This window comes from Pristiophorus japonicus, chromosome 1 (assembly GCF_044704955.1).
Source record: "Pristiophorus japonicus isolate sPriJap1 chromosome 1, sPriJap1.hap1, whole genome shotgun sequence".
NCBI classification, from domain to species: domain Eukaryota; kingdom Metazoa; phylum Chordata; class Chondrichthyes; family Pristiophoridae; genus Pristiophorus; species Pristiophorus japonicus.
Genome location: NC_091977.1, coordinates 393,077,645 through 393,105,371, shown reverse-complemented (window position 1 = coordinate 393,105,371; position 27,727 = coordinate 393,077,645). Strand labels below are relative to the sequence as shown.

Here is a 27,727-nt window from a genome sequence, read left to right as displayed (position 1 = left end):
TGTAGCTTTCCCGTTAGGTGAAGACAATAGGGAAGAGGATCAAGGCAGAAAGAGGTCCAAACAGATACATTTTTTTACTTTCCTTATGGGGCGAGGAGGAGCATGAGTGTCCAACTGTAATAGATAAAGTTTAGGCCTTCCCTGTTGGGGTCTCATGCCCTCTTCCAGATCGCAAGAGTCCCACAAGATAGCCTCATCAGCCAATCCCACCAACTACCTGGTGTTGGTACGCAGCCCTAATTTCCTGCCGCTTCCCAACTTGCGGGATTTAAATAAGGCCCGAGAATTAAATTAGCTCTGGTCTGATTTGTGAAGCAAAGGATGAGTTTCTAACTCATACCGCTACTCACTTGCCAAGAACTAGCCCCGGGTTAAAATTGGGAATTAGCTGTCAATGATAATATAAATGCAGCAAGAAGACTTCTTCTGACCATTATTTCTTGTAAATCTTTTAAAACTCTTTTACAATTTTGCTACATATAGCAACCATACAAAATCTCTCCAGTAGCAACAAGATTTGTTAAAAAATAGCTATGCCACAGAATAGTAGAATGCTGCTTCCATCTATGATTCCTCACATTGAGGTCAAGTTTCGGCCTGAGTTGCTCCTATTTTTTTGGAGCAACTAGTTTAGAATGAAGTATCTTAGAAATTGCAATTCTCGGCATTTAGTTTGCTCCAGTTCTAGTGAATTAGAACAGTTTCATTTTAGAACAGATTTTTTTTCAAAAGGGGGCGTGTCCAGCCACTTACCTGTTTTGCAAGTTTAGGCAGCGAAAACGTACTCCAAACTAAATGTAGATTTTTGTACGCTCAGAAAAACCTTGCCTACACTTACAAATCAGGCGTAAGTTACAAATCAGGCGGAGAGAATGAGGGGGGTGGGGGGGGGGGGGCGAGGGAGCAGGGGAAGGGAAGTAATTAAATTTTACAAGCATTCAACAGTCTCACTTATATAAATAAAGAGCCATCTTGAATAATAAATGATAAAGCAAATAAAAAATACATTGAATTTTCCTACCTGTGTGAAGCAGCAGCAGCAGCAGCCTTCGAGCTGCGGAGCTTCAGGCCATTCGGCCAGGGGACGGGGTGGTGTCAGGCCACCCACAGAGACAGCAACAGCAGCCTGTCTCACTGCGCGTGCGCGCACGCTCCAACGCGCACGTGCAGGGCTGCCGGCATGACGTCTTCTGCTGTGAACTAGCCCCGCCCTCCTGCACTCTCAAAATCGGCGCAACGCTTTGACCACGCCCCCCCGCTGAACTCTGCACGCCACGCCGAGCTGGAAGCAAGCTGCTGGGAGGCTGAGAATTGCTCGGTAAGTTTTTGACGCACTTTTGAGCGCGGAAAATGGGCGTGGGTGTCGGGGCTGCGCCGTTCTAGGCGTGGCCCGAAACTTGAGGCCATTGTGTGTTTCTCATTTCAACCTAATCATCAAGAACATGATAAGTTGAGCTCCCCTCTCAGCAAGAGAGGTAATATTAAAAATTTGTACTGCAAAAATGGCCAACATGCTCCACCCTTTATTTCTGATTGGTCCCATTGGAGGATAAGCCACACCATGAAGTTTCACAGGAATGTGTCACTGGATCCGCTCATCCCAAGGTCTCACTGACTTTGCAAATTGTAACTCGATCCACTTTGACTTCCTGAAGCGACAAGAGGACAGAGCTCCCCAGAAGACAGCAAGAGCCAGCCAAAGTCCCGTACCCCAGTCCAAGTACTTCCCTCCCCCAGCCAAAGTGCCTTACCCCAGTCCAAATACTTCCCTCCCCCAGCCAAAATGCCTTACCCCAGTCCAAGTGTATGCCTCCCCCAGGTGAAGTGCTTCACCCCAGTCCAAGTGCACGCTTCCCCAGCCAAAGTGCCTTACCCAAGCGCAAGTGCATCCTCCCCGTCCCCCTCCCTCCCCCATAGATGGGGCATTGTGTACGGATTATTAATAGGTTTATTGGGTATGAAGTGAACAGTGACAGTGTCTTGACTTTTGGATATCATCCACTCCTTGTAGGGGGTTGGAAGAACCGTTATCCGTCTTTCCTGAGTTCTCTCTCCCCCCCGCACCAGCCTCTCTCTATGCCCCCACTAGCCTCTCTCTCCCTCCCCCCCCCAGCCTCTCTCTCTCTTCCCCCCCGCCCCCAGCCTCTCTCTCTTTCCCCTCCCCCCAGCCTCTCTTTCTCTCCCCACATACCCCCCCTCCCCGCCCCCCTCCCCCACCCCAGCTTCTCTCACTCTCCCCCTCAGTCTCTCTCACTCTCAGCCCCAAGGCGCTCCGACTCGCCCCCCAGCCCCCCAGCCTCTCTCACTCTCTCCCCACCACCCCACCCCAGCCTCTCTCACTCTCGGCCCCAAGGCCCTCCGACTCGCAGCCCCAAGGCCCTCTGACTGCCCCCCACCCCCCCCGGGCCTCCCCCCGCCACTGCTGCTTGGGACTCGAAGCTCATGGGAGGCTCGGGCTCACAGCTCAGCAGGAGGCCTGGTCAGCCGAAGAAGCAGGCTCGTGGAGGAGCAGCAGCCCGCCACCATCGGCACCCTCCCACCCATCAGCCCAGGCCGGCCGGGGTGGAGAAAGTCGGAGCCTCAGGTCCTGCTTCTGGCACGACTTGGATGGAATGATTCGGCCGGGAGGGGAGGGGCGGGGCTTGACAGGGGGTGGGGCTTGTCACCTGTCGGTCAAAAAACATGCAGTACAAATAGTTAGTCCCATTAAAAATTGAGCAGTCGAAATTGCCCTCTGCCCTGTTTGGGGGGGATAATTCAAATGATCTGGTAAATTACCGCCCGAATCGATGGGGCGGGCAATAGCGGGAAATTACCCTCTTTTCTTTTCATCGGGGTGGTTTTTGGGGCAGAGGGGCAGAAGCGAGTTGGGAGCTGGGCAGAAGGCAGGCATTGATGTGTAGCAACGTCCCTCACCTTCACTTAAAGGGGAGGGACGCTGCAAAACTGAGCGAGGCCTTCTTTGTGCCCACTGGGCCACCAGGGAGGGCTTCGGCCAAGTAGGGGTGCTGGGCTGTCTGTTGATAGCCTGGCCAAACCTGTGGTCCCCACTGTCGTGCTGACTGCAGAGTCAGCCAACAATTAAAATAAATTGCCGGCCGCGGCGGTGCGCCTTCGCCTTTAAGAGCAGACGCATCACTCAGCCACTGGCAGCTTCACACCAGGAGAAGCTGTTGGGGCACCAACCGGCAGTGGCTCCGCTCCCATGGGCAATTTCTCTCGCAGGGGGGAAAGGGGTTGGTGCGTGCCCAACAACGGGTCAGAGTGCTGGGTGGGCAGAAACACAGGGAAACAGTGGAAATCTGTTTGTGCCGATCTCAGCTCGAGGGCAATTCCAGATGGATCGGACCATCCGCTTGCCTCCAGTCCGAAAGGCGGTAACGGGCCTTAAGGAAGGGGGCAATTCCTCCCCCCACCCCCCCGAGTCTTCGCAACAGAGGAACTATGTGGAGAAATGCATGTACATCACCTTCATTTTATGAAATTTCAAATCTGTTCACTGTCTACATATGATTGAAAATAGATTTTTTGAAACAATTTCAATTGAATTAAAAGGTAAATTACTTAGGCATAGCAACAGTATATTGCAATTATTTTATGAAATAGAGACTGAAACTTTACAGCAGTACAAAATCTTGAAACATTTAGTAAGTATCCAATGTATAGTTTACATGATCTGTGCTTCTGGCAATCTTTTTAAGCAAAAGAATGCTGAAATACTGGTCATTACAAATGCAAATGAATCTAAAATCTTTCCAAAATGAGACTGAAAGATAAAATCTAATTTATTACAAATACAATAGGGAATGGTAACAAAGTGGTTATGTTACTGGACTAGTAATCCAGAGGCCTGGACTAATAATTTGGAGACGTGAGTTCAAATCCGACAATGGCACCTGGGGAATTTAATTTCAGTTAATTAAAATAAATCTGGAATAAAAAAGCTAGTGTCAGTAAATGTTGATTGTTTTAAAACCCCATCTGGTTCACCAGTGTCCTTTAGGGAAGGAAATCTGCCGTCCTTACCTGGTCTGGCCTCCATGTGACTCCAGACCCACAGCAATTTGGTTGACTCTTAACTGCCCTCTGAAATGGCCTAGCAAGCCAGTCAGTTGTACCAAACCGTTACAAAAAGAACAGTGGTTCAAGAAGGCGGCTCACCACCACATTCACAAGTGCAATTAGGGTTGGCAATAAATACTGGCCTTGCCGGCGGCGCACACATGAGGGGGGAAAAATTACCGCAGTGAATTGTTGGAATGCACTGCCTGAAAGGAGAAGATTCAACTTTAAAAAGGGAATTGGATAAATACTTGAAGGAAATAAATTTACAGGGCTATGGAGAAAGAGTAGGGGAGTGGGTCTAATTGGATAGCTCTACCAAAGAGCCGACATAGGCATGATGGGCCAAATGGTCTCCTCTGCACTGTATCATTCCATGATTCTATAAATACTATTGCAAATATACTTTTCACAGATCTTGTTTATATTATAACACTTTCTGTGAAGGCAGCAATGTAATATGTATGAAGTAGTTTACATGCAGAAAAAAAGTAAATGAACACGAAACTAATAAAAATATCTGCAAGAAAGAGGAGGGACGAAGGGAGTGAAAGCAAAGGACATAAGGGGAGAAACAAAAGAGAATGAGGTATGCAAGACAGAGAGAGCAAGAGAGAGATGGAGGAAGGAGGGAAAGAAGCTAGGAAGAGAGTAAGGAAAGGGTTGAGAGAGAGGATAGAAAGTTATAGAAACAAAAATACGAAACAGTGAGAAAAAAAACAAACAAGATTTTTTGTAGTCTGAGATTTTTAGGTCTTGGCAGTCACCTCTGGTGTTATAATAAGCCAGCGTTCTTCACAGTCAATTTCCTATATGTGGTAATGGAGGGATCAGATACTCAATTTCCTGTTGGTGACTATATATAGAATCGTGGAGATGCAGGCTTCAGACACTCAAAAACCTGCACTGTCTATTCTGACTAAGGATGATTCAAAATCAAAGTCCTAAAAAATCATTTTAGAGCACATTTTTACTCACTGAAATGTTCTTAGGACAAGTGTACAGGACAATAAAAGATTATTACAGTCCATCTGACTGGTCCCAAAATTCATAAAATACTATACTAAACTCCAACTCTTACATCCCTCAATCACTTGCCCTACCTATCTAACTCCCTCTTTAATTTGCCAATACAATCTGCCTCTACTGTCTCAATGTGCAGTCTATTCCACGTATTCATCACTCTCTGTGTGGCATAGTACAGTAATGGCCTTATTTCACATGACAAAGACCATTCTATTCATGCCAATGGTGATTCAGAATCATTTGCCTTTTTTACTTCTGAATAAAACCCAGTTACGTTTGTCACAGATGCAATAGTCTTCATTTAATTTATGAGGTATTTTTTCACTGCCCTTTCTTTTGAGAAAAATGGCTATACTTAAATATTCAGTCCCATAATTATGATTCTGTGCTGAGCAAAGGTCAGCTTACATCATCTACATCAACATCTGACAAGCTGTTACACAATAATTTGTGTTTTAATTACCACAGGATATTAAGCAGCTAATTTTAAGCAATAATTAGTCATTTTTAATTATAATGGTGTTAAACAGCTAATATTTATATAATAATTAATAATTTAGTGACATCAAGATATAAAATTCTTGCAGAAACTCTTGCTACTGCAGACATCTTTACAATTAACTAATTATTAGATAAGTTTAATGAGAGATATGCATGTGAATTGTCAGTCACAAGAATACAACCAAAATAACATGCTGCATACACCCACCTTTAATGTCCTTTCCAAAACCCATAGAGGAAGTGACAGCGCTCTTTCTATGTACTCTGCTGTCAGATTTCTTTTTCATCATCTCATCATCATTGTTCAAATTATTCAAGCCCATTTTCTTTCTCTTCTTCTGTCGAGGTGGTAGTTTTTGGGGGAAAGTGAACATTGGCACTATAACAACAAGCATGGCAATCGAACAAAGCAAAAATCCACTCCACCTGCAAGGTATTTTTGGAGGAAGGAACAAGAAAAGAAGATAAAAATATGATGAGAATTTGTTTTTGAATTGTTGTGAGACACAAATCAATTCTATAATAAATATCACGTTGGATCTAGAATTTCATTAAAAATAGAATAGGAAAATGTTATTGTATCAAAACACACAAAGCTCAAATCCCCCAGGATGTTGATGGTGGGGGATTCAGCGATGAATGTCAAGGGGCGGTGGTTAGACTCTCGCTTGTTGGAGATGGTCATTGCCTGGCACTTCTGTGGCACGAATGTTACTTGCCACATATCAGCCCAAGCCTGAATGTCACCAGGTCTTGCTGCATGCGGAAACAGACTGCTTCATTATGTGAGGAGTTGCGAATGGAACTGAACACTGCAATCATCAGCGAACATCCCACTTCTGACCTTATGATGGAGGGAAGGTCATTGATGAAGCAGCTGAAGATGATTGGGCCTCGGACACTGCCCTGAGGAAACTCCTGCAGTGATGTACTGGGGCTGAGATGATTGACCGCCAACAACCACAACCATCTTGCTTTGTGCTAGGTGTGAGTGTGAGGCTTGCAACAGTGGTAAGTATATAAGGGTGAGGTGAAGCATATGAATGTTATGTTTGAGTCCCGATTGATAGAGATTGCTGGTAAGTGATGGGTGTGTGGTGAATTTAGCAGTGTCTGAGGCTGGCGGTGCAATTGGTCGGATATGACATTTGTCGATACATTCATTGACCTTGGCCTATGAGGTCATTAAACTTCTTGCGACACTGCATCCAGGTCCTCAGGGCTAAACTTCTGGCATTGATCTCTGTGGCTATCTGCTACCACTGCCACATGAATCGAAACCCATTTCTCCCACACCAATCTTTGAGCCACTCATTCATCTCTCTGATCTTATTTACCCTATGCAAATTTGCTTGTGGCTCAGATAGTAATCCAGAGATTATTACCTTTGTGGTTCTGCTTTTTAATTTAGCCCCTAGTTGTTTATTCTCTCTCAGCAAAAACTGTTTCTTTGTCCTACCTATGTCATTGGTACCTACGTGACCACGACAACTGGATCTTTCCCCTCCTACTCCAAGTTCCACTCCAGCCCAGAGGAGATGTCCTTAACCCTGGCACCAGGCAGGCAACACAGCCTTCAGGACTCATGCACTCGGCTGCAGAGAACAGTATCTATCCCCCTAACTATACTGTTCCCTACCACTACAACATTTCATTTTACTCCCCCAACTTGAATGGCCCCCTGTACCCAGTGCTGTGATCAGTTTGCTCATCCTCCCTGCAGTCCCTGCTCTTGTCCACACAGGGAGTAAGAACCTCGTACCTGTTGGACAATTGCAAGGGCTGAGGCTCCTCCAATGCTACATTCCGGGTTCCCATACCTGCCTCACTCATAGTCACACCCTCCAGTCCCTGACCACGGACCAAATTTGAATTATTTAACCTAAGGGGTGTGACTGCCTGCTGGAACACAGCGTTCAGGTAACTCTCCCCCTCCCTGATGTATCGCAGTGTCTGAAGCTCGGACTCCAGCTCATCAACTCTGAGCCGAAGTTCTCGATCCGCCAACAGTTACTGCAGATGTGGTCGCCGTGATGTTCACCAGCTCCCACATGCTGTAGCTGCAACACAACGCCTGCCCTGCAATCTGAATTTTATTTAATTTAACTAATTAGGTTTTCAAGTTTTGAAATAGCAATTATCTATGTATATTTTTAAAATCTGTACCACGGCTCTTAATTTAAACCGAAGCCCAAGTTTAGAAAATGAAACTCGAGGGTGGCTGCTCGGAGACAAGGGCTATCCGATCTACACCTGGCTGATGACTCCCCTCCGCATCCCCACCACTCATGCCCAGCACTCATATAATGAGAGCCATGCTTCCACCAGGAACATCATCGAGCAGACTATCGGGCTACTGAAGCAACGGTTCCACTGCCTTGACCGCTCGGGAAGAGCCCTCCTGTACTTGCTGGAGCGGCTGTCTCATTTTGTGGTGATCTGTTGCATGCTTCACAAATTAGCCATCATGAGGGCGCAGCCCTTGCCACCAGGGCTTGCGGGTCCACCTCAGGAGGAGGACGAGGGAGAGGAAGAGGAGGGGGAAGAGGAACAAGAGGAAGAGGATGAGAAGGCACTAGCCAATCCCCCTTCCTGATGGGCTGTCTGAAAACACCTCATCAGACTCCAATTTGAATAAATGAAACCCCAGATCCATGTTGCTCACCACATTCCAATCACACCATCCATCTATCACAGCAGCCTTCTGGGCACAAAGCTGAAATGTGAGATACCACAAAAGATTCCAAGCAAAATGAATACATTTATCAAAAAAACAATTTACACTACTGTATCAACTCATCACCCTTGTGCAATTCCTTCGTGCCGGTCATTCTGGTGCCCCTACGAAGTGCTCCCCCAGTGGCTGCAGCATGGCAGGTGGAAGGGTACTGTATTTCTATGGGGGAGACTCCAGATGGCTTTGCAGGAGAATCTTGTGCAGCTCTGCCTCTAGAAGGCCCGGCTGTAGACTGTATCACCTCGGCATGGACGACAGCTGTCTGGGCTGGCTGGCTGACAGGCAGCCGTAAGGGCAATGGTGGTGGGAGTAGGAATGTTGTCATCCTGAGAGAGGACAGCAGGGTTCTGCTCCACTGACCCACTGCTACTCCCCCGAGGAGGCGCCTCAGCATTCCGAGAAATCTGTTGGAGCACAAATAGCTGCGCTGCTGCGATAACTTGCAAGCCCCGGTCGACAGTGATAAACCCAGCCACGATGGCAGCAGTCTGAACTTGGGTGGCAGCATGACATCGGTCTGCACTTCTGCTGCAGCACTAAAACATTGGGTTGCTTTTGCCTGAGCTGCAATTGCAGCCACAACACCGCCCATCAAATGCAGCATCCTGCCTGGGTCGACACGGTCCCTTCAGGAGTTTTCCATCATTCCTAGCCTGGAAATCATGGACTCCAAGCTCTACGTAGAGCTCCGTGCAATGTTGGAGGCAGACCACTCCATGTTCCTTGAAATTGCCAACAGGCTCTCTGGCAGGCTTGACACTGCACCTTGCAGTGTAGTGTACATGCCCATCACCCTTCTCCTGAAGGCCATCCCATCGAGGTCCTCATCTGTCCTGTGCAGAAGAACTCGTGCGTGAGCTGGCCCCGGAGGTACCCTTTCCCCCTGGCCTTGCTGCAGCCCACTTGTGCCCGCTGCCTCACCCTGTGCAGATGTTGCATCTACATTACCCTCTAAAGTAGGCGTTGTGCCAGTTTCTGAGCTGGTGTCTGTGAGTGACAGATGCAGTGACTCTGTGTCTTCTTCTTCTACCCCCCTTGCTCTCCTCCATCGCCTCAGGGACAGCCTGGTCTGGTGCTTGTACTTGATTATCTGAATGCAGAAAGGTGAGGGAAGAGGAGGGTAACCAAGATATGCGTGCATACAGCATCAGGAGCTTGAAAGTGAAAAGAGATTGTGGGATGATGGGGAAGTGGGATGTGAGATTAGGAATGAGCATACTGTTGTTGTCCCCAAGGGCTTCAAGCTTGCCAATTGCCACTGTCTCCATGACCTGCGCCAAATAGTCTCCAGCATTCACTCCTCCAGTTGGCTGAAATCCTGGATGGCAGCTTGCCCCCCTCCCCCTCGCCCCCACACCTGTCTGCCACTGCTCACTCCTGTTATGTGTGACCTTGGCCTGCAAGAGAAAGGGAAGTGTATGAGTGGTGCAATGTGTTTGGGCGATGTGCCTGTCATAGTTGAATAGCTGTCAGTGTGTGCAAGGTGTGAGATGTGGGTGTGAGTGTTGCAGCAGTGGTAATGTTGTGAGGGTGAAATGAAATTGTGGTTGTGAGGTCTGAGTGGTGATAGGTAGAGATTGTGAGTAGGTGAGTGCTGGGGTTGTGGTGCATGGAGCAATGTGTGAGGCTTGTGGTGCAGATGGCAGGATTATGAACATAAACATAAGAACATAAGAAATAGGAGCAGGAGTAGGCCATTTGGCCCCTCGAGCCTGCAATGCCATTTAATAAGATCATGGCTGATCTGATCTTGGGCTCAGCTCCATTTCCCTGACCTCTCCCTATCTTATTGTTCAAAAATTTGTCTACATCCATCTAAAATATATTTAATGTCCCAGCCTCCGCCGCACTCTGGGGCAGAGAATTACACAGTTTTACGACCCTCTCAGAGAAGAGAGTCCTCCTCGTTGGCGACCCATTATTCTTAAACTACGTCCCCTAGTTCTAGATTCCCCCATGAGTGGAAACATCCTCTCTGCATCTACCTTGTTGAGCCCTCTCAGTATCTTAAATGTTTCAATAAGATCATCTCTCATTCTTCTAAACTCCAATGAATATAGGCCCAAGCTTTCTTCATAGGCCAACCCCATCTCAGGAATCAACCCAGTGAATTTTCTCTGAACTGCCTCCAATGCAAGTATATCCCTCCTTAAATAAGGAGACCAAAACTGTACGCAGTATTCTAGGTGTAGTCTCACCAATACCCTGTACAGTTGTAGCAGGACATCCCTGCTTTTATACTCCATCCTCTTTGCAATAAAGGCCAACATTCCATTTGCCTTCTTGATTACTTGCTGTATCTGCATACTAACTATTTGTGTTTCATGCACAAGGACCCCCAGGTCCCTCTGTACTGCAGCAGTTTGTAATCTCTAACCATTTAAATAATCATTTGCTTTTTTATTTTTCCTGCCAAAGTGGATAACCTCACACTTTCCCACATTATACTCCCTCTGCCAAATCTCACTTAACCTGTCTATATCGCTTTACAGATTCTTTGTGTCCTCCGCACAACTTGCTTTCCCACCCATCTTAGTATCATCAGCAAACTTGGCTACATTACACTCAGTCCCTTCATCCAAGTCATTAATATAGATTTTAAATAGTTGAGGCCCCAGCATTGATCCCTGTGGCACCCCACTAGTGACCATTTGCCAACCTGAAAATTACCCATTTATCCCGACTCTCTGTTTTCTGTTAGTTAGCCAATCCTCTATCCATGCTAATAAGTGTGTTCCGAACACAAATGAGACTGCACACAGGGAGGTTAAAGTAACAATGACCGCAGTCTTTATTAAGACACTCCAGAGTGAGGAACAGGCCTTAGGGGCTGGCTTATATACAGTGCTCCCAAGGAATGCTGGGATCGCTTGGGACTTCAGGGGATGAGCTCCCTGGTGGCTGAACATGGGAGTTCATGCTTTACAGATACACAACATCACTACCCCCCCCACCAAAGTCAAAGTGAAAACTATTTAAAAGGTGAGGCGGTCGGGAGCCTTTCTTTCCCTGGTGGACTGCCTCGGTACAAATGTCAGTTCTGGTGTGTTGGCTGTGCCCTCGCTGGGCTGGCGTGTTGTTGGCCCTGCAGGGCTACTGGGTGAGTCTGGCATTGCTGGGCTGTTGGGCGTGAAGGGCTCGATTTCCTGGTCCGGGGTGGTGTCGTTGATCCTTTGGGTGTGTGTTGTGGGCTCGAAAAAGGTGGTATCTGCTGTGGGTTGTTCAGGGCAGTCTGTGAACCGCAGCCTCGTTTGGTCCAGGTGCTTTCTGCAAATTTGTCCATTGTCTAGTTTGACTACAAACACCCTATTCCCTTCTTTAGCTATCACCGTGTCCGCGATCCACTTGGGACCATGTCCATAGTTTAGCACATACTTAGGGTCATTCAGATCAATTTCCCATGACACAGTGGCGTGACAATCGTTTACATTTTGTTGCTGCTGCCTGCTCTCTAACTCATCATGCAGGTTGGGGTGAACCAGCGAGAGTCTGGTTTTAAGTGTCCTTTTCATGAGTAGCTCAGCCGGGGGCACACCTGTGAGCGAGTGGGGTCTCGTGCGGTAGCTGAGCAGTACTCGGGACAGGCGGGTTTGGAGTGAGCCTTCTGTGACTCGTTTAAGGCTCTGTTTGATGGTTTTTACTGCCCGCTCTGCCTGCCCATTGGAGGCTGGTTTAAACGGGGCCGAGGTGACATATTTGATCCCATTGCGGGTCATGAATTCTTTAAATTCGGCACTGGTGAAACATGGCCCGTTGTCACTGACCAGTATGTCAGGCAGGCCGTGGGTGGCAAACATGGCCCTCAGGCTTTCAATGGTGGCGGTGGCGGTGCTTCCCGACATTATTTCACATTCAATCCGTTTTGAAAAAACATCCACCACCACCAGGAACATTTTACCGAGAAACGGGCCCGCATAGTCGTCATGGATCCTCGACCATGGTCTGGAGGGCCAGGACCACAAACTTAGTGGTGCCCCTCTGGGCGCATTGCTCAACTGAGCATACACACGGCATTGCCGTATACAGGACTCTAAGTCTGAGTCGATACCGGGCCACCACATGTGGGATCTGGCTATTGCTTTCATCATTACTATACCCGGGTGTGTGCTGTGGAGATCCGAGATGAACGTCTCCCTGCCGTTTTTGGGTAGCACTACACAGTTACCCCACAACAGGCAATCTGCCTGAATGGACAGCTCGTCCTTACGCCGCTCGAATGGCTTGATTAGCTCTTGCATTTCAACAAGGATGCTGGCCTAGCTCCCATGCAGTACACAGTTTTTTACTAGGGACAGCAGAGGATCTTGGCTGGTCCAAGTCCTAATCTAGCGGGCCATCACAGGTGATTTATCATTTTCAAACGCTTCCATGACCATCAACAAGGCTGCGGGCTGTGCCACCATCAACAAGTTTGCAGGCTGCGCCATTTCCACCCCCGTGGTGGGCAATGGTAGCCGACTGAGAGCATCCACACAGTTCTCGGTGCCTGGCCTGTGGCGGATGGTATAGTTATACGCTGTTAGCGCGAGTGCCCACCTTTGTATGCCAGCTGAGGCATTAGTATTTATCCCCTTGTTTTCAGCAAACAGGGATATGAGGGGCTTGTGATCGGTTTCCAGCTCAAATTTGAGGCCAAACACGTACTGATGCATTTTCTTTACCCCACGCTAATGCCTCTTTCTCAATCATGCTGTAGGCCCTCTCGGCCTTAGACAAGCTCCTGGAGGCATAGGCGACAGGTTGCAACTTCCCCGCAACGTTAGCTTGTTGTAATACACACCCGACTCCGTACGACGACGCGTCACATGCTTGCACAAGTCTTTTACATGGGTTATACAATACAAGCAGCTTGTTGGAGCATAAAATGTTTCTGGCTTTCTCAAAAGCAATTACTTGGTTTTTTTCCCCATATCCAGTTCTCAGCTTGACGCAATAACACATATGGTAGAATTCTTTATTAAGATTGAGAGTGACACAGTTAATTCGGAAACTAGGGTCCTAAACTTAAGGAAAGCTAACTTCGATGGCATGAGGCGTGAATTGGCTAGAATAGACTGGCAAATTATACTTAAAGGGTTGACGGTAGATAGGCAATGGCAAACATTTATAGATCACATGGATGAACTTCAACAGTTGTACATCCCTGTCTGGAGTAAAAATAAAACAGGGAAGGTGGCTCAACCGTGGCTAAGAAGGAAAATTAAGAATCGTGTTAGATCCAAGGAAGAAGCATATAAATTGGCCAGAAAAAGTAGAAAACCTGAGGACTGGGAGAAATTTAGAATTCAGCAGAGGAGGACAAAGGGTTTAATTAGGAGGGGGAAAATAGAGTATGAGAGGAAGCTTGCCGGGAACATAAAAATTGACTGCAAAAGCTTCTATAGATATGTGAAGAGAAAAAGATTGGTGAAAACAAATGTAGGTCCCTTGCAGTCGGACTCAGGTGAATTAATAATGGGGAACAAAGAAATGGCAGATCAATTGAACAAATACTTTGGTTCTGTCTTCACGAAGGAAGACACAAATAACCTTCCGGGTGTACTAGGGGACCGAGGGTCGAGTGAGAAGGAGGAACTGAAGGATATCCTTATTAGGCGGGAAATTGTGTTGGGGAAATTGATGGGATTGAAGGCCAATAAATCCCCGGGGCCTGATAGTCTGCATCCCAGAGTACTTAAGGAAGTGGCCCGAGAAATAGTGGATGCATTGGTAATCATTTTCCAACAGTCTATCAACCCTGGATCAGTTCCTATGGACTGGAGGGCAGCTAATGTAACACCACTTTTTAAAAAAGGAGGGAGAGAGAAGGCGGGTAATTATACACCGGTTAGCCTGACATCAGTAGTGGGGAAAATGTTGGAATCTATCATTAAGGATGAAATAGCAGCGCATTTGGAAAGCAGTGACAGGATCGGACCAAGTCAGCATGGATTTATGAAAGGGAAATCATGCTTGACAAATCTTCGCCAATTTTTTGAGGATGTAACTAGTAGAGTGGACAAAGGAGAACCAGTGGATGTGGTGTATTTGGACTTTCAAAAGGCCTTTGACAAGGTACCACATAAGAGATTGGTGCACAAGATCAAGGCACATGGTATTGGGGGTAATGTACTGGCGTGGATAGAGAATTGCAAGCAGGAAGCAGAGAGTCGGGATAAATGGGTCCTTTTCGGAATGGGAGGCAGTAACTAGTGGAGTGCCGCAGGGCTCAGTGCTGGGACCCCAGTTCTTCACAATATACATTAATGGTTTGGATGAAGGAATTGAGGGTAATATCTCCAAGTTTGCAGATGACACTAAACTGGGTGGCGGTGTGAGCTGTGAGGAGGATGCTAAGAGGCTGCAGGGTGATTTGGACAGGTTAGGAGAGTGGGCAAATGCATGGCAGATGCAGTATAATGTGGATAAATGTGACGTTATCCACTTTGGTGGCAAAAACACGAAGACAGAATGTTATCTGAATGGCGGCAGATTAGGAAAAGGGGAGGTGCAACGACACCTGGGTGTCATGGTACATCAGTCATCGAAAGTTGGCATACAGGTACAGCAGGCGGTGAAGAAGGCAAATGGTTTGTTGACCTTCATAGCGAGGGTATTTGAGTATAGGAGCAGGGAGGTCTTATGCAATTGTACAGGGCCTTGGTGAGGCCTCACCTGGAATATTGTGTTCAGTTTTGGTCTCCTAATCTGAGGAAGGATCTTCTTGCTATTGAGGGAGTGCAGCGAAGGTTCACCAGACTGATTCCAGGGATGGCTGGACTGACATATAAGGAGAGACTGGATCAACTGGGCCTTTATACATTGCAGTTTAGAAGGATGAGAGGGGATCCCATAGAAACATATAAGATTCTGAGGGGACGGGACAGGTTAGATGCGGGAAGAATGTTTCCAATGTTGGGGAAGTCCAGAACCAGGGGACACAGTCTTAGGATAAGAGGTAGGATATTTAGGACTGAGATGAGGAGAAACTTCTTCACTCAGAGAGTTGTTAACCTGTGGAATTCCCTGCCGCAGAGTCGTTGATGCCAGTTCATTGAATATATTCAAGAGGGAGTTAGATGTGGCCCTTACGGCTAAAGGGATCAAGGGATCAAGGAGGGCTGAGGTGAATGATTAGCCATGATCATATTGAATGGTGGTGCAGGTTCGAAGGGCCGAATGGCCTACTCCTGCACCTATTTTCTATGTTTCTATGTTTCCGTGATGTTCTGTGGCCTGGGCGCGTTCCTGATAGCTTCTGTCTTGGTGTCTGTGGGCCGAATGCCATTCGCCGCGATCTTTCGCCCCAATAACTCCACTTCTGTTGCCATGAAGATGCATTTCGACCTCTTCAGCCGCAGCCCTACGCGATCCAGTCGCTGGAGGAACTCCTCCAGGTTTTGTAGCTGCTCGACGGTGTCCCGACCTGTGACCAATATGTCGTCCTGAAAAACCACCGTGCGTGGTACCGACTTGAGTAAGCTCTCCATGTTTCTCTGGAAGATCGCTGCAGCCGACTGAATTCCAAACGGGCATCTGTTGTCGATGAACAGTCCCTTGTGCGTGTTGATGCAGGTGAGGCCCTTCGAAGACTCCTCCAGCTCCTGCGTCATGTAAGCCAAAGTCAGGTCGAGCTTGGTGAACGTCTTGCCTCTTGCCAGGTCGCAAATAGATCGTCTGCCTTAGGTAATGGGTATTGGTCCTGTAGCGAGAAACGATTAATAGTTACTTTATAATCGTCACAAATCCTGACCGTGTCATCACTTTTGAGTTTTGGAAGAATCGAGCTGGCCCCTCGCTGAATTCCACTGGGGAGATGATGCCCTCGCATTGCAGCCTGTCCAACTCAATTTCCACTCTCTCCCTCATCATGTGAGGTACCGCTCGCGCCTTGTGGTGAATGGGTCGTGCCTCTGGGACCAAGTGGATCCGCACCTTCGCCCCAGAAAAGTTTTCAATGCCTGGCTCAAAAAGGGAAGGAAATTTGTGAAGAAACTGGGTACATGAGGCCTCATCGACATGTGATAGCGCTCGGATGTCATACCAGTTCCAATGGATTTTGCCCAACCAGCTCCTTCCAAGCAGTGTGGGGCCATCGCCCAGTACAGTCCAGAGTTGCAGTTCATGCACTGTGCCCTCGTAGCTGACCTTGACCATGGCGCTACCCAGGACAGTGATAAGCTCTTTGGTGTACGTTCTCAGTTTCGTGTGGATGGGGCTCAGGGCTGGTCTGAGTGCCTTGTTGCACCACAGTCTCTCAAACATCTTTTTATTCAAGATGGATTGGCTAGCGCCAGTGTCCAGTTCCATGGCAACAGGTAAGCCATTCAATTTTACATTTAGCATTATAGGTGGACATTTCGTCGAAAATGTGTGCACTCTGTGTGCTTCAGCATCTGCCTCCTCTCTGAGGCTCGAAATTGCTTTGATCCACCATGGACCGATCTTCCTCTGCCACATGGTGGTTAGCAGGTTTTGCAGAGTTTGCAGCTTATCTGCAAACTCTTTGGAGGTGCCCCATTGTTCCACAGCTCTTGCAAACATACCCTTTGAAGCGGCATGAATAGGCTGAATGGAAGCCTCCACAACGCCAACAAGGTGTGAATTGCCTTGCATTCATCCTTTGTTGCGGACTCTGAGTCATCTGGGTCACCTGAGGCCTGCTGGCAGTTGCAGACTCGTGGTTTCTGCCCCCTACATTTCTGCTCGCAAACACAGTTCCAGTTAATTTATGTACATTGCTAGCACTTGTGTACTGAGAGATTTGTTTGGTGTTATCACTGGTGGACATAAACGCCTGTGCTATCGCAATGGCCTTACTGAGGGTCGGTGTCTCTACAGTCAAAAGTTTTCGTAGGATGGTCTCGTGGCCAATGCCCAATAAAAAAAGTCTCTGAGCATCTGCTCCAGGTCGCCTTCAAACTCACATTGTCCTGCATGTTGCCTTAGCTCGGCGACGTAGCTCGCCACTTCCTGACCTTCAGATCACTGGCACGTGTAGAACCGATACCTCGCCATCAGCACGCTCTCCCTTGGGTTAAGATGCTCCTGAACCAGTGTACACAGCTCCTCATACGAATTATCTGTGGGTTTCACCGGAGCCAGAAGATTCTTCATGAGGCTATAGGTCGGTGCCCCGCAGACTGAGAGGAGGACCGCTCTCCTTTTTGCAGCGCTTCCTTTTCCGTCCAGCTCGTTGGCTACAAAGTACTGGTCTAACCGTTCGACATAGGCTTCCCAGTCCTCACCCTCCGAGAACTTCTCCAGGATGCCCACAGTTTGCTGCATCTTTACGTTAGATTCGTATACTCATCGCCAGTTAGTGTGTTCCTAACACAGATCAGACTGCACACAGGGAGGTTAAAGTCACAGTGACCTCAGTCTTTATTAAGACACTCCAGAGTGAGGAACAGGCCTGAGGGGCTGGCTTATATAGAGTGCTCCCAAGGGATGCTGGGATCCCTTGGGACTTCAGGAGATGCACTCCCTGGTGGCGGAACATGGGAGTGCATGCTTTACAGATACACAGCACGAATATATTACCCCCAACCCCGTGAGCTCTTATCTTGTGCAATAACTTTTTACGTGGCACCTTATCGAATGCCTTCTAGAAATCCAAATACACAACATCCACTGGTTCCCCCTTATCCACCCTGCTCATTACATCCTCAAAGAACTCCAGAAAATTTGTCAAACATGATTTCCCTTTCATGAAACTATGCTGATTGAATTATGCTTTTCCAAATGACTACTACTGCTTTCTTAGTAATGGACTCCAGCATTTTCCCAATGACAGATGTTAGGCTTACTGATCTATAGTTTCCTGCTTTCTGTCTCCCTCCTTTTTTTAAATAGAGGCATTACATTTGCGGTTTTCCAATCCGCTGGGACCTCCCCAGAATCCAGGGAATTTTGGTAGATTACATAGAAACATAGAAAATAGTTGCAGAAGTAGACCATTCGGCCCTTCGAGCCTGCACCACCATTCAATAAGATCATGGCTGATCATTCACCTCACTACCCCTTTTCTGCTTTCTCTCCATACCCCTTGATCCCTTTAGCCATAAGGGCCACATCTAACGCCCTCTTGAATATATTCAATGAACTGGCATCAACAACTCTCTGCGGTAGGGAATTCCACAGGTTAACAACTCTCTGAGTGAAGACGTTTCTCCTCCTCTCAGCTCTCAATGGCTTACCCCTTATCCTTAGATTATGTCCCCTAGCTCTGGACTTCCCCAAGATCGGGAACAATCTTCCTGCATTTAACCTGTCCAGAATTTTATATGTTTCTATGAGATCCCCTCTCATCCTTCTAAACTGCAGGGAATACAGGCCCAGTTGATCCAGTCTCTCCTCAAATGTCAGTCCTGCCTTCCCGGCAATCAGTCTGGTGAACCTTCGATGCACTCCCTCAATAGCAAGAACATCCTTCCTCAGATTAGGAGACCAAAACTGAACACAATATTCAAGGTAAGGCCTCACCAAGGCCCTATACAACTGCAGTAAGACCTCCCTGCTCCTATACTCAAATCCCCTAGCAATGAAGGCCAACATACCATTTGCCTTCTTCACCGCCTGCTGTACCTGCATACCAACTTTCAATGACTGATGTACCATGACACCCAGGTCTCGTTGCAGCTCCCCTTTTCCTAATCTGCTGCCATTCAGATAATATTTTGCCTTCGTGTTTTTGCCAACAAAGGGGATAACCTCACATTTATCCACATTATACTGCATCTGCCATGCATTTGCCCACTCACCTAACCTGTCTAAGTCACCCTGCAGCCTCTTAACGTCCTCCTCACAGCTCACACCGCCACCCAGCTTATTGTCATCTGCAAACTTGGAGATATTACACTTAATTCCTTCATCTAAATCATTAATGTATATTGTAAATAGCTGGGGTCCCAGCACTGAGCCCTGCGGCACCCCACTAGTCACTGCCTGCCATTCTGAAAGGACCCGTTTATCCCGACTTTCTGCTTCCTGTCTGCCAACCAGTTCTCTATCCATGTCAGTACATTACCCCGCCCATTTTGTGGCCATCTCCAATTTTTAGTACAGAGCTGACAAAGGGATAAGTAAGTGGGCAGTATGAGGTTATTCACTTTGGTCGCAAGAATAGAAAAACAGAATATATTTTAAATGATGAGAAACTTTTAAATATTATTGTTCAGAGAGATTTAGGTGTCCTAGTACATGAAATGCAGAGAGTTAGCATGCAGGTACAGCAAGCAATTAGGAAGACAAATAGCATGTTGGCCTTTATTGCAAGGGGTACAAGAGTAAGGAAGTCTTACTACAATTGTACAGGGCTTTGGTGAGACCACACCTGGAGAACTGTGCACAGTTTTGGTCTATTTATCTGAGGAAGCATATACTTACATTAGAGGTGGTGCAACAAAGTTTCACTCGAGTGATTCCTGGAATGAGAGGGTTGTCCTATGAGGACAGATTGAGTAGAATGGCCTTATACTCTCTAGAATTTAGAAGAATGAGAGGTGATCTCATTGAAATATAAGATTCTGAGGGGGATTGAGAAGGTAGATGCTGAGAGGTTGTTCCCCCTGGTTGGAGAGCATAGATCTAGGGGGCATAGTCTCAGAATAAAGGGTCAGCCATTTAAGACTGAGATGAGGAGGAATTTCTTCACTCAGAGGATTGTGAATCTTTGGAATTCTCTACCCCAAAGGGCTGTAGATGCTGAATCGTTAAGGCTAAAATACTTAGGTTTTTGGACTCTAGGGGAATGAAGGGATATGGAGATCGAGCGGGAAAATGGAGTTGAGGTCAAAGATCAGCCATGATCTTATTAAATGGCAGAGCAGACTCAAGGGGCTTTATGGCCTACACCTGCTCCCGATCCTTATGTTGTTATGTGTCACCGAGGGGCAGCATGTAGATGAGAAATAGGAGGAGGCCAAGGATATATCCTCGGGGGACACCAGAGGTAATGATGTGGGAGCAGGAAGAGAAGCCATTGCAGGTGATTCTCTGGCTGCAATTAGATAGGTAAGAATGGAACCAGGTGGGTGCAGTCCCACCCAGCTGGACAATGGTGGAATGGCGTTGGAAGAGGATGGTGTGATCAACCGTGTCAAAGGCTGCAGACTGGTCGAGAAGGACGAGGAGGGAGAGTTTACTTTTGTCACAGTAACATAGGATGTCATTTGTGACCTTGATAACAGCCATTTTGGCGGGGCGGAAACATGAGAGTCTCAGGAAAGGTGGGCAGGGATTTGGGAGGCGACAGCACAAGAAAAATTGTTTTTAAGTGAAGTAAATTTAGTTGGGTAAATTTCAAAAGACCTCTTACTTCAACAGCATTCCCTTGACTATCTAAGACTTTGTTATTCAGGTGGCTATTGACTTTACAATATCAAACATACCAGCTATTAGCAGGTAAAGCTGACATGTTTTAACTCCAAATGTCAGCTTGTTAGCATTTCACATGGGCTTTATTTGACTGGGATTGGAGGCTGTTAGCATCAATCAGATTAGATGGAAGGTGAGGTTCGAGGCTATCAGAACCACAGATCAGCTGGAGGGTAGGACTGAAGGATGTTAGAAGCAATTCGAGAGGTGGGCGCCGGAGGGACTGGAGTGCATCATCACGCCCGGCATCCAAATTTTAATTTGATTTTATGATTTAAAGTTTAATTTGTTTTAATTGCCGGGGTTTTTATTGCCCCCCTCCCATTTTATAGGGGGCACTAGTAAACTTTATGATTTTATTGCCCAAAAAAATCACAAAAAAAAACAACAAAAAAAGTTTTAAAAAAACAGTTCCTGGGAGAGGGCTGTTATAAGTGTCTGGAGTGTCCCCCAGATCGGGGGGCACTCGATCTAATGTTTATTTGAACTCCCCAAAAGAGTTGTTAGAAGCAATTCGAGAGGTGGGTGCCGGAGGGACTGGAGTGCATCATCACCCCTGGCAACCAAATTTTAATTTGATTTTACATGTTTTAAAGTTTAATTTGTTTTATTGCTGGTCCCACCAGTTAGGGGGCACTTGTATAATTTGCCTCTCGGTGCCCAAAAAAAAACACAAAAAAAAATCACAAAAACCCCCCACAAAAAAAAAGGCACTTGAAAAATGTTTGGCGTGTCCCCCCCCTTTAATAAGGGGGCACTTGATTTAACTGTTTATTTATTGGTTTGCAACAAAAGAGTTGTTTAGAACCAATTCGAGAGGTGGGTGCCGGAGGGACTGGAGTGCATCATCATCCCCGGCAATGAAATTTTAATTTGATTTTATATGTTTTAAAGTTTAATTTGTTTTATTGCCTAATTTTAGTGTCCCCCTCCCCTTTTATAGGGGGCACTTGTATAATTTATGGTTTTAGTGCCCCAAAAAAACAAAAAAAAACGAAAACAAGAAAAAGACACTGTAAACTGTTTGGAGTACCCCCCCCCCCTTTAATAAGCGGGGGGGAACTTGATTTAATGTTCATTGTTCTCTCTCAAAAGAGTTGTTAGAACCAATTCGAGAGGTGGCACCGGAGGGACTGGAGTGCATCATCACCCCCGGCATCCAAATTTTAATTTGATTTTATATGCTTAAAGTTTAATTTGTTTACTGTGCTGGGTTTTAGTCGCCCCCTTTTAGCCAGGGGGCACTTGTAAAATTTGTGATTTTTAGTGCACTTAAAAAAAAAAGGGGGCACTTTAAAAGTGTTTGCCGTGTCCCCCCTTTTAATCAGGGGGCACTTTATTTAATGTTTGTTTTGTTTACAACCAAAAAGAGTTGTTAGAACCAATTAGATCAATCGAAGGACAGGACTGGAGATTGTCAGAACCAATCAATCAGCTGTTATTTTCTTCCATTGTTGGTTGTGCACAAATTGAGACAGAAAGTCACAATTACAGGTATGTTTATTTAGTATTTGTTCAAACAGAAGTTATATATAACATTGTTTTTTTTTACCAAAAATGTATTTTATCCAAGTAAATATCCAGCTGTTATCTTATATGAAGGTTCTTTCAAGACTGGTGTCAGCTGCTCATTTATATAAGGAGGACATTCCCTAGTGTGAATGCATTAACTGGCTTTATTCTTGCTTCTGTGCAATAACTGGAGACAGAATCTATACCACCTGCATTAGAACAGTCAAAATCCACAGCTAAATTTGAGGAGAGACATTAATAATCAGTAAGAAATGGTAGATTGCATCCAAGACTGGAAGCAGTGGACTGAATTTTTCTCAGCAGTAAATGGTGGAAAAATGGGGCAAAGAGTTGTCTGGAATCAAAGAATGGTTAAAGCACAGAAGAAGGTAATTTGCCCGTTGAGCCCATGCTGGCTCTCTGCAAGTGCACTTCAGCTAGTTCCACTCCCCCATCCTTTCCCCATAGCCCTGCAATTGTTTTTCCTTCAAGTACTTATCCAGTTCCCTTTTGAAAGCTACAATTGAAACAACCTCCACCACCCTTTCAGGCAGTGCATTCTAGATCCTAACCACTCGCTGCGTAAAACAGTTTTTCCTCATGTCGCCTTTGGTTCTTCTACCAATCACCTTAAATCTGTGTCCTCTGGTTCTCGACCCTTCCGCCAATGGGAACAGTTTCTCTCTAATTATTCTGTCTAGACCCCTCATGATTTTGAACACATCTATCAAATCTCCTCTCAAACTTCTCTGCTCCAAGGAGAATAACCCCAGTTTCTGCAGTCTATCCATGTAACTGAAGTCCCTCATCCCTGGAACTATTCTTGTCAATCTTTCCTGCACCCTCTCTAAGACTTTCACATCCTTCCTAAAGTGCAGTGCCCAGAATTGGACACAACACTCTAGTTGCGGCCAAACCAGAGTTTTATAAAGGTTCATCATAACTTCCTTGCTTTTGTACGCTATGCCTCTATTTATGAAGCCCAGGATCCCGTGTGCTTTTTTAACCACTTCCTCGACCTGCCCTGCCATCTTCAATGATTTGTGGACATACACCACCAGGTCTCTCTGCTCATGCACCCCCTTTAGAATTGTACCCTTTAGTTTATATTGCCTCTCCTCATTCTTCCGGCCAAAATGTATCACTTCGCACTTTTCTGCGTGAAATTTCATCTGTGACGTGTCTTCCCATTCCACCAGCCTGTCTATGTCCTCTTGAAGTCTATCATTATCCTCCTCACTGTTCACTATACTTCCAAGTTTTGTGTCATCTCCAAATTTTGAAATTTTGCCCTGTACACCCAAGTCCAAGTCATTAATATATATTAAGAAAAGTAGTGGTCCTAATACCGAATCCTGGGGAACACCACTGTATACCTTCCTCCAGTCCGAAAAATAACCGTTCACCACTACTCTGTTCCCTGTCACTTAGCCAATTTCGTATCCATGCTGCCACTGTCCCCTTTATTCTAAGGGCTTCAACATAGCTGGCAAGCCTACTATGTGGCACTTTCTAAAACGCCTTTTGGAAGTCCAGGTACACCACATAACCACATTGGCCTCATCATCTCTCTCTGTTACTTCTTCAAAAAACGCAATCAAGTTAGTTAAGTACAATTTGCTTCTAACAAATCCATGCTGGCTTTCCGTAATTAATCCACATTTGTACTGTTAATTTTGTCCCGGATTATCGTTTCTTAAAGCTTCCCCACAACCAAGGTTAAATTGACTGGCCTGTAGCTGCTGGGTTTATCCTTATCGAAATGTATAAAATTATGAGGGGGCTTGACAAGGTGGATGCAGAGAGGATGTTTCCACTAATGGGGGAGATTGAACTAGAGGGCATGATCTTCGAATAAGGGGCCACCCATTTAAAACAGACATGAGGAGAAATTTCTCTCAGAGGGTTGGAAATCTGTGGCATTCGCTGCCTCAGAGAGCTGTGGAAATTGGGACATTGAATAAATTTAAGACAGAAATAGACAGTAGCTTAAATGATAAGAGGATAAGGGGTTATGGGGAGCAGATGGTGAAGTGGAGCTGAGTCCATGATCAGATCAGCCATGATATTGAATGGCCGAGCAGGCTCGAGGGGCCATATGGCCTACTCCTGTTCCTATTTCTTATGTTCTTATGTTCTTATTGTTAACCTCATAATAAAGTAATGTAACTGAGTACTGTAGACATGAGTAAGTATGACCTTAGCTCCTTTATTCAAACTCCAGAGTGTTGGTACAGCATGGGAGGCCTGCTTATATACAGTGCTCCCAAGGGATGCTGGGATCCCTTGGGACTCCAACAGGTATGCCCTCTGGTGGCGGTATGATACAGGTTACCTAGGGTTACATACATAACATCACTCCCTCCAAAAGTCAATAGTACACTTATTTACAGAGTGAGATGATCTGGGGCTTTTCGCTCCCTTGTCGATCGTCTTGGTACAAATGCAGGTGCTTGGTTCTTCGCTAGGCTGCTAAGCAACTGGCCTTGCCGGGCTGCTGGGGATGGTGAGTTCAGCTTTGTGGTCGACCGTGATGTTGGTTGCCACTTGTGTGTGTATGTGTTGGAGGGTCGAAGTTGGTGTTGTCCTCTTCGGGTTGCTCGTGGCTGTTTGTGAATCGCAGTTTGGTTTGGTCCAAATGCTTTCTGCAAATTAGTCCATTAGCAAGTTTGACCTGAAACACCCTATTCCCTTCTTTGGCTATGACGGTGCCAGCAAACCATTTGGGACCATGTCCATAGTTGAGTAAAATACAAGGTCACTGACTTCAATATCACGTGACAAGTTTGCGCGATCATGGTACATGCTTTGTTGATGCCGCCTGCCCTCGACGGGATCATGGAGATCAGGGTGGACAAGAGAGAGCCTTGTTTTGAGCGTCCTTTTCATTAGCAGCTCGGCTGGGGGAACCCCGGTGAGCGAGTGGGGTCTGATGCGGTAGCTGAGCAGGACTCTGGACAGGCGGGTCTGCAGGGAGCCTTCCGACACACATTTCAAGCTTTGCTTGATGGTTTGGACTGCCCGTTCTGCCTGGCCGTTAGATGCGGGCTTGAACGGGGCAAATGTGAAGTGCTTAATCCCATTGCGGGTCATGAATTCCTTGAATGCAGCACTGGTGAAGCACAGCCCATTTTCGCTGACAAGGACATCAGGCAGTGGCAAACATGGCTCGTAGGCTTTCGATGGTGGCAGTGGACGTGCTTACAGACATTATTACACACTCAATCCATTTCGAATAAGCATCCACAACAACCAAAAACATTTTGCCGAGAAAGCGGCCCGCAAAGTCAACGTGGATTCTAGACCACGGTTTGAAGGGCCATGACCACAAACTTAGCAGTGCCTCTCTGGGTGCATTACTCAGTTGAGAACAAGTGTTGCATTGGCACACGCAAGACTCCAAATCTGAGTCAATGCCGGGCCACCACACATGGGATCTGGTTATAGCTTTCATCATTACAATGTTTGGGTGGGTACTGTGTAGGTGGCGTATGAACGTTTCCCTGCCTTTCTTAGGCAAAACCACGCGATTGCCCCACAAAAGACAGTCCGCCTGTCTGGACATTTTCTCTTTGCGCCGCTGGAACGGCTTGATATCTTCATGCATCTCCGCTGGGATGCTGGACCAGCTCCCATGGAGGACACAGTATTTTTACAAGGGACAGTAAAGGATCCTGGCTGGTCCAGGTCCTGATCTGGTGGGCCGTAATGGGTGACTTTTCATTTTCAAATGCATGCATCACTAAGAGCAAATCTGCAGGCTGTGCCATTTCCACCCCGGTGGTGAGCAATGGTAGCCGACTGAGAGCATCGGGGCAGTTCTCTGTGCCTGGTCTGTGGCGAATTACATAGTTACAAGCAGATAGTGTGAGCACCCATCTTTGGATGCGGGCAGAGGCATTGGTATTAATCCCTTTGCTCTCTGAAAATAGCGATATGAGCGGCTTATGGTCAGTTTCTAACTCATGCCAGAGCTTCTTTTTTAAGCATGCTATAGGTCTTTTCGGCCTTGGACAAACTCCTGGACGCATAGGCGACCGGTTGCAATGTTCCTGATTCGTTTGCTTGTTGTAACACACACCCGACCCCGTACGAAGACTCATCGCAAGCTGGCACTAAGTGTTTACATGGGTTATACAGAACAAGCAGTTTGTTGGAACATAACAGATTTCTGGCTTTCTCAAAAGCAGCCTCTTGTGATTTCCCCCATAACTAGTCATCTCCCTTGTGTAGCAGCACATGTAGGGGTTCTAGCAAGGTGCTTAACCCGGGTAGGAAATTACCAAAATAGTTGAGAAGTCCCAGGAACGACCGCAGCTCCGTCACGTTTTGTGGTTTCGGTGTGTTCTTGATGGCCTCCAACTTGGCGTCGGTAGGTCTGATGCCGTCTGCCGCAATTCTTCTCCCTAAGAACTCGACCTCTGGCACCAGGAAAACACACTTCGAGCGTTTCAACCTGAGTCACACGCGATCTAGCCGACTTAGAACTTCTTCCAGGTTCTTCAAGTATTCGATGGTGTCCCGACCTGTGACCTGTATGTCGTCCTGGAAAACCACGGTGCGCGGAACTGACTTTAGCAGACTCTCCATGTTCCTTCGAAAAATTGTCACGGCCGACTGAATCCCAAACGGGCATCTATTGTAGATGAACAGACCTTTGTGTGTGTTGATGCAGGTGAGGCCTTTCAAAGATTCCACCAGCTCCTGCGTCATGTAGGCCGAGGTCGGGTCCAATTTGGTGAATCTCTTTTCTCCAGCCAAAGTCGCAAATGGGTCATCTGCCTTGGGTAGCAGGTACTGGTTCTGTAGCGAAAAACGATTAATCGTTATTTTATAGTCCCCACAAATTCTCACCATGCCATCGCCTTTGAGAAGTGGGACAATCGGACTGGCCCACTCATTGAACTCCACTGGCGCGATGATGCCTTCTCGCTGCAGCCTGTCCAGCTCAATCTCCACTTTCTCTCGCATCGTATATGGCACCACCCGTGCCTTGTGCTGGATGGGTCATGTGCCGGGAACCAAATGGATCTGCACCTTCGCCCCCAAGAAACTTCCGATGCCTGGCTCAAACAACGACGGGAACTTGCTCAGAACCTGGGCACATGAGGCGTCGTCGATGAATGAAAGCGCTCGGATGTCATCCCAGTTCCAGTGGATTTTTCCCAGCCAACTTCTGCCGAACAGTGTGGGGCCATCTCCTGGTACAATCCATATGGGAGTTCGTACACTGCTCCACCATAGTAGACTTTTACTGCTACGCTGCCAGTAACAGGGATCAGCTCTTTAGTGTAAGTTCTTAGCTTGGTATGAATGGGGCTAAGCATGGGCCTGTGTGCCTTGTTGCACCACAGCCTGTCGAAGGCCTTTTTGCTCATGGTAGACTGACTCACACTTGTGTCCAGTTCCATAGATACTGGAATCCCATCCAGTTCGACTTTTAGCATGATCAGTGGACATTTCGTGGTGAAGGTGTGTACCCCGTACACTTCTGCCTCCTCGGTTCGAATCTCTTGTACAGCCTGATCCACC

The 27,727-nt window shown here is 46.8% G+C and overlaps 1 protein-coding gene across 3 annotated transcripts in view; it reads right to left on the bottom strand.

Annotated features, from left to right (window-relative positions):
* The window catches only part of slco5a1 (solute carrier organic anion transporter family member 5A1), a 315,264-nt gene that overhangs the window by 161,914 nt on the left and 125,623 nt on the right, over nt 1–27,727 (bottom strand). For all 3 annotated transcript variants that reach the window (XM_070891311.1, XM_070891326.1, XM_070891318.1), the window contains exon 3: nt 5,798–6,015. In XM_070891311.1, the coding sequence (XP_070747412.1) occupies nt 5,798–6,015 (218 nt within the window). The remainder of the gene's footprint in view (nt 1–5,797; nt 6,016–27,727) is intronic.